The sequence below is a fragment of the Nycticebus coucang genome, chromosome 1, assembly GCF_027406575.1.
Source record: "Nycticebus coucang isolate mNycCou1 chromosome 1, mNycCou1.pri, whole genome shotgun sequence".
In the NCBI taxonomy this organism is placed as follows: domain Eukaryota; kingdom Metazoa; phylum Chordata; class Mammalia; order Primates; family Lorisidae; genus Nycticebus; species Nycticebus coucang.
The window spans coordinates 30,735,328-30,742,944 of NC_069780.1; the positions used below are offsets into that span (position 1 = coordinate 30,735,328).

General features: G+C 39.0%; 1 protein-coding gene across 12 annotated transcripts in view; it reads right to left on the minus strand.

The window, feature by feature from the left end:
• The window catches only part of UBE2D3 (ubiquitin conjugating enzyme E2 D3), a 65,348-nt gene that overhangs the window by 25,979 nt on the left and 31,752 nt on the right, over window positions 1-7,617 (minus strand). For all 12 annotated transcript variants that reach the window (XM_053559425.1, XM_053559719.1, XM_053559730.1 and 9 more), the window contains exon 2: window positions 7,237-7,385. In XM_053559425.1, coding sequence (XP_053415400.1) covers window positions 7,237-7,260 — 24 coding nt within the window. In that variant the 5' untranslated portion in view covers window positions 7,261-7,385. The remainder of the gene's footprint in view (window positions 1-7,236; window positions 7,386-7,617) is intronic.

Below are 7,617 nucleotides of genomic sequence, written 5' to 3' on the forward strand. Positions count from 1 at the left end.
TGGCTGACTCAATCCTATTTTTGACAAAACTTCTAAGAATCTTAAGGAACTACTTACTGGCCCTTTACCACCAAAATACATATACACTCAAACAAAATTCTGAGTTGTGGGGTATCAGAGACCTGCCCCACTCCGTATCGCAGGGATTCCTACTATAAAGGACAGATGAGTATGTAACTAAATTAGGAAGCTACAGCAGTAACTTAGGTGAGTGAAGAACATGAACTAAGTGTAGGAATGAAAATCTTAAAAATTGGGTTCATTTCTATATACCATGTGGGAAAAAAACGAGTTCAAGACACACTGAGCTATAGGATAGGTAGAACAAAGTGGCACTTCTGCTAGACAATTCAAAAAGTAGGACTAGGGATAAGTTTCAAGAAGAGTCCTTTCTTACCAGAGCATCCTTGTATAAAGAATTCGATATAAGGCCAGGCACGGAGGCTCACCTGTAATCCCAGCATTCTGGGAGGCTGAGGTGGAAGGATGCCTTGAGCTCATAAGTTAAAGACTAGTCTGAGTAAGAGCCAGATCCTGTCTCTACTAAAAATAGAAAAATTAACCAGGCATTGTGGTAGGCACCTATAGTCCCAGTTACTCTTGAGGCAGGAGGATTGCTTGAGTCCAAGAGTTTGAAGTTGCTGTGAGCTACATCGTGGCACTCTACCCAAGGTGACAGTGTCTCCAAAAAGAAAGAAAAAAAAATTGATACAGTATTTGACAAACTGAAGAAAAAAGTCCAACTGCACTAACACAACCCTCCATTTCTTTCTTTCTTTTTTTTTTTGGTAGAAAGAGTCTCACTTTATTGCCATCGGTAGAGTGCCGTGGCATCACACAGCTCATAGCAAACCTCTAACTCCTGGGCTTAGGCGATCTCTTGTACCTCAGCCTCCCAAGTAGCTGGGACTACAGGCAACCCGCCACAACACCCAGCTATTTTTTTTGTTGCAATTTGGCTGGGCCCGGGTTTGAACCCCTTGGTATATGGGGCCAGGGCCCCACCGAGCCACAGGTGCCATCCCACAACCCTCCATTTCTTAATGAGTAAGCGTCCCAGATTGAAAATGATTTGGAAAACCGAATCCCCCTTCTCCTCCTACACCCGCCCCCAGTCTTATTACATTGCCCTCAGTAGAGTGGCTGGCACCACAGCTCACAGCAACCTCAAACTCTTGGGCTTACGCGATTCTCTTACCTCAGCCTCCCAAGTAGTTGGGATTACAGGTGCCCGCTGCAAAGCCCAGCTATTTTTTTGTTGTAGTCATTTGAACCCACCAGCCCCAGTGCATGTGGCTGGCGCCCTAACCACTGAGCGATGGGCATGCTGAGCCAACATTCTGTAAACTTTCCTTCAAAGATACCACTTCTATACCAGATAAACATAACCAGAAGGCAGCACTTATGAAGTTTCTGATATCAACACTATTAAAATATAACTCCATAAAAAGTTATTCTAGTTTGTCCAAGTTCTACCATTTCCCTAGGACTTGTCAAAATTTAAATTACTTGGTTACAGTGTTAAGGTCAACTTCATGGATTCTACCTTCAAGCATGATCATTCTTACCACTGTGTTCCATAATCACTGTTATCTCAATCTCTTGCCCATCATCACACAAGTCATACAATGAGGACAGAATAAGGTAGCGTAGGTACGTTTCCTATCAGCACTTTGGGGAAAATTTAAAAGCTTATGGCCACTACTGAACATTACTTTTCTGCATTTTATTTTAAAAAGTCTATTTCTTTAAGAACTAAATTTGACCTGACTTAGGGACAAAATTTATGGCTATGAATCACTACTATAAAGACAGCCTTTGACTCAACAACCTATACTGAGCAGCACAAATACTACCTTTCAGACTGAATGAGGTAAGAGCATAATGTGGAAAGGGGAGGAAGTACTTTTATAAAAAGCTGACGTAAGAATAACCCTTAAGGAGCCTTTATAATCTAGCAAAACATGAAGGTTCAGACTAGTAAGGTAAAAGTTCATATAAAAGATCTATAAAGTAAACAATTTTTGGTTTCTATATATGTAGACACAACTGTCAAGGAAGGAAACAAACTTCTCAGAAATGTATGGTTACCAGTAGTTCTTTCAAGAGAATGCTTGGCAAAAAGGTTTTCTCAACAATTTCATAGAATTCTAGACTTAGAGTTTTAAAGGGACTATTTCTATTAAGTTTATAATTTCTAAGACATTCTCTAAGTTTTTATTGTAAGATCAACAGGTATGGGCTGCAGTCTCATTCCATCACTGAAAATATTAACGCCCTGTTTTGTTGTAATTATAGGCAAGAAAAGTATGCCTCTTCATCAAACAAGCTACTAAGATGGCTTGAATGAGTACTATTATACCGTTTTTTTTTTGCAGTTTTTGGCCAGGGCTCGGTTTGAACCCACCACCTCCAGTATATGGGGCGGGCACCTTATTCGGTTGAGCCACAGGCACCGCCCCCATACTATACTTTTTTTAATATCACAATAAAGGGAAAGTCATTTAAGATTATTCAAAGCTAGTCTTTTGTAACCATTACCTGAAATAGGCAAAGACAACCTAATTTAAGTTCTAAGTTTTGATCCATTAACAGCAAATAAGACATTTTATGGACATGAAAGACAAAAATTAACAGCATCCCAATGGTAGAAAACATCCACTTAGACATCAGCCATGAAATTATAGCAAGGTTAGAATTAATGTGCATTAAGTACTACATCCTGAAGCAAGTAACCAAGAAATAGTATCTCAAATGAGATACACTCAAAGGTTAATAACAAATTCATGTATGAAAAGTTGGGAGTTCTGTGAATGACACAAAAGATTATGGTGAAAGCTGGGAGACATGAATGTGTTATTTAAACAAGTATAAATATACTTCAGTGAACTTTTTCCTTCCCCACCTAACAAAACTGAGGGTACAGTTCTGAGTATAAATCTAATAAGGTAATCTGGCAATAAGATACTTAGTAAACATATCCCTACTTTATTACAATATTCAATTTTTAAGATCACTGGTATGGTAGCAAGATCAACTCAAGACTACAAAATTTTCAAAGAATAAAAATAGATTAATCTTGATAACTTCAAAATAATGGTTTTGGCAAGGGGAATTAAGTAGTTATGAAACGATTATCCTTCAATATCTGTGGTCCTTAGACAGGGACTTCATAATTACCTAGAATACCTTGGAACAAAAATGCTCAGTAGTTCAATATTCGATATTTTAATGTTTGTTTCCCAAGAGAAATTTAGTTAATACTCCATGCATGTAGCTATGCTGTTTAAAAATTCTGAACATTTTGATATAAAGTTAACTCAAAATGTCAAAACCTACATACACAATACAGTTAGCTCTTTATACACTACTCAACAGAAGAAATTACCATTAAAAAAAGAATGCATAAGCCAATCTACGATTTGAGAACTTAACCTGAAACATTCATCTGTTAGGAATCTAGTTTATTCTTTAATAAAAGGATTATAGCAAAATGCTTTGAGAAATCCTCAAGAATAGATTGTATCTTGAATAAAGAGCACTCAAACCCAAGAGTTAAGGATTGACAGAGCAATCTAATGACACAGTGTCACCTTTTTTCAAATTAAAAGAGGTCATTATACTGTATGATCAGCATCCTTCAGTCACAACTGCTCTACATAGTTAAGTTAGCTAGCTATAGACAAGTAAGCCTTGAGGACCACCAAAAAAACCAAACAACCCTTCCCCCCATGGAAGACAGTCTATGCACCCTATCAACTAGGAGTAAGATAGCTATAAACACTTAACTGCCACATGCTAGTTTTTAGTCTTTGAAGAGACTACACAAAAAGAAATTCAGTTTTACTTTCAAAACATGTACTAGGTAAAATTTCAATTTACAAATTATCTTTAACCTAGAAGCCAAATTCCTATTATTTAATGTAAAGGAGAGCTTATTTCAGGTAGTAAAAACTAAAACCACATTCATTATAAAATAGAAACTGAAATGGTTCAACAAAGAGCTAGGGCTCTCCAAACCTTACTCCCTTCGTGAATTTCACTCACTAGCTGTGTGATGAGACAAGCAACCTCTCTGTGACTGTTACCTCATCCATAAAATTCTCACATCCATTTCACATGGCTGTCCTGAGGATTAACTGAGTTAATACTAGAGGCCTTAGAAACAGTGCTTGGTACCTAGTAGAGCCTATGTTAAGCCTTAGCTATTATTAGTAGCAGGCAGTAATACATGCAAAAGAAAACTTTTTTGAATGACAAAAACCTGAAGGATTTGAAAGTATAGTGGTTAAGAGCACACTCTGGAGCCAGGAGGCCTAGATTCTAAACCCAACTGCCATGACGTTAACCCTGGGGACCTGGGTCTGTGCCTTGGTTTTATAATTTCAAAATGGAGATATAATTGTACCTACTAAGTTTGTTGTAAGATTAAATGAATTAATCTAAATGTTTCCTGACATGCTGCAAACAATGAAAAATGAGCCATTCAGGCTGGTTCACATTAAATTTTACATGAAGTTCCCCTCAAATGTCCCCCAAGCACTCCTACTGTATTCATTTTGTTTAATGCGAGTGGTAACATTTGTCTATGGCTCCCAAACACTCCTGGTTTAATAGCCCCATTGAAGGCCACACTACAGCTTGTCCACATAAAGCATACAGTAAAAAACCATTACTGTTTGGTTTAATCAAGCTTATTTTAAGAACATAGCTTAAGAGAAAAAGTATAAATTCAAAGGCTTAATCAAACTATTAAAGGTTATATGTAATTCAAAAAGCCTTTCTGTAACGTCAGTGAGAAATGCAGATATACTTAACTACCTGACATCTGAAGTCTTCAGATATAGTAGTACATAACAACACAATATTATACCAATGGCTATTTGACCCCTATTTCTAGATCAGAGGTGCCTACAACAAAGAGCCAACAACACCCTCAGAGTTGTCCCCTCACTAAAATTCTGCTCAGATTGAAGATTTTTAAAAAGCTTCCTGGTGATTCTAACATTATCAGCTAAAAACCAACCACATGAACATGTCAAGATTTTCTGTTACATTGAATCAATGTCTCAACCACTGGCTTTTCCAATCTGAAAAGTGTTTTTATGTCAAGTCTCTGTATTCTAATAAATCTTTAAAATACTTCCAATAAAAGAAAACCAGGCATTAACTAGGAATATTAGAGTAGAAGTTCTTCAGTAAAAAAGGTTGAGGATTAACTTGTAAAATTAAAATAGCAGTAATAGGTGCCAAGGGTGGGTTCAAAACCACACATTAACCCATCCAAAATCCTTAAAAAAACAAAAAACACAAAAAAGTAGGAACCTAAATTTGTTTTGCTCACTGCTGCCATCTCAATGTCTAGAACACTGCCTGGTAGAGATGAAGCACACAATATTCAACAAATATCCATCTTACAGAGGCATATACATAAACTTGCCCAGAGCTAGAAACCTAACAAGTTATTTCTGCTCCAATGTTCACACTTTTAACCTTTATGTCATATTGCCTCTCTAGAACTTTTAAAATCATTAGAGTGGTGTCACAGCAGCTGGGTATCACCTGTAAAAGAAAAAAAATCAATGAGACCTTCCTTTAAAGTGTATTGTTCTACTTATGTAAATAGCTAAGGGCTTCGAATTATTCCACATCTTAGTGGCCTGAACTAATTCCCATAAATAAAAGGTTTTAATTTATACCGAATGTTGTGTTCTTTGCGTTAAGTGCGCCATAAAATATACCTATGCTTCTGCAATGTGTTGCTGGCTTTAAAGTGGCCACAAAAAGTTATTTAGAACAAAATTCAAGGTTTCACCATCAGTACATTAAGAGTTAATATTTAAACCTTCATCTTTCATAAGACACCAGTTTTGCCAAATACACTCCAGTACAACAGCATCAGTTTTATTTTCGTAGAGGCAACTTGCCATTCCCTCCCATTGAAGTCTTTTCGAAAAGTAGCCTATCAAAACCAAAGTTTCTAACCTATAATACGCCCCCCACCCCCCGCCATTTTTCTAGTAAGGTTGTTATTCCATGAAATTTTTTTCAACTTAGCTGTAAATACTCCACCCTTCTGGATTGTGCAAGAATCAAACACACCACACATACACAAGTTACCAAAAAAGGGAAATATAGTCTGACGGTTTGAATTTAGGTAAGCCTTAAGTAGAGCGTCTTAGAGCAGTGCACGACCTGATGTAAAAATTAACATTTAACAAAGAATATTATTTCACATCATTACGAAAGGAGAGGCCGGAAAGAGCCTGAACCAGTTAAAGCAGCCGCCATCTTAAAATGCGGGACAGAAGTTAAGAGCAAGAAAATGAGACTAAGCCACCGGAGGTGGAGGTTCCGCTCACTCCCAGAGCTCTGAAAAATCCTAGTTTTCAACTCAAATCGATAATTTACTATCAAACCACACTTAAGTAGTTAAACAATCTTCCTCGAGGGTGTTACTAAATAAGATGAGGCAAAAATAGCTACACCTAGCTTTCCCATACTGCCAATCCACCCCTTCTCCCGCCTCCCCCAGCCAAGAAAAAAAAGAGCTTCCAGAATGCTTTTACATCAGTTCCCGGTGTGCCTCTGATAAATAGCTTCGGGTAAAAAGCTGCAACTACAAAACATAGGAAGTGGCAACATTGTGTCATTCCACCTCCTCCCAACCCCTAATTCTTGTGTAACCTACCCTAAGTCGAAGAAGTTTCTCACCAGACTCATTCACAATCCTTCAGTAACCAAGAAATTTCTACCTGGACCCCCCAGTAAAGTTCGCAACCCGCCAGATCTCTTTGACCTTCTCTCCTCCGAGTTTCTTTTCTTCCCACCTCCCCCCCGAAAACCTTAATCTCAGAATTAAAGTAAGTTTTCAAGCATCAAGAACAGAAAATGCCATGACATCTGAAGCGTCGCTCTGCAATTCTGACCCCCAAAGGCACTAAAACTTAAAAATGAAAATCGAGGAGACTTAAATCACTCTCCCCACCTCTTATTTGTACCGATTCCACTGAAACACTCAGAATAACACCTCACCCAGAGACAAGAACTCTGGTTACCTAGATTTAAGCTTCAATTCTTTATAAGTACATCCGCGTTTTCCATCCCCCAATGGAAGAAGTGACCCAAGGAGAGGTATTTTCAGACTTAGACTTCCCTCCCGCCCCCACGCTTTCCATCCGGCCTGAGCCTTCCTTTCCTACATCGACCCATTCCTTTCAGTCCCCAACGAGTTACCTTATTAATCCGTTTCAGCGCCATAGTCTGTGCTTTTCGTCTGGCTCACTATCCCGGTGTGTGCTCAAAGGTCCGGCCAAAACTCTTGATTATCCGGGCGACGGGGAAGGATTGTCTTGTCTCACACCGGCTCTGCCAGACACAGGCGCCTTTTGCAAAAACGGAGCAGATCAGCACTCGCACAGGCCCCGGAGAGACCCTGATGAATCCCTTAAAACGGTTGCGATCCGGGGTGGGTGGGGTGCGTGGCAAGGCAAAGCCACCAACAGCCTCTATGCCGTGCTTCGGGCCGAAGTGGGGGCGAGGGTGACAGGAAGAGCGTAGGGATGGGTACAAGTCTAACTCCCCGGCCTCTCGAAAGGAAGACACCCGGGTGGGAGA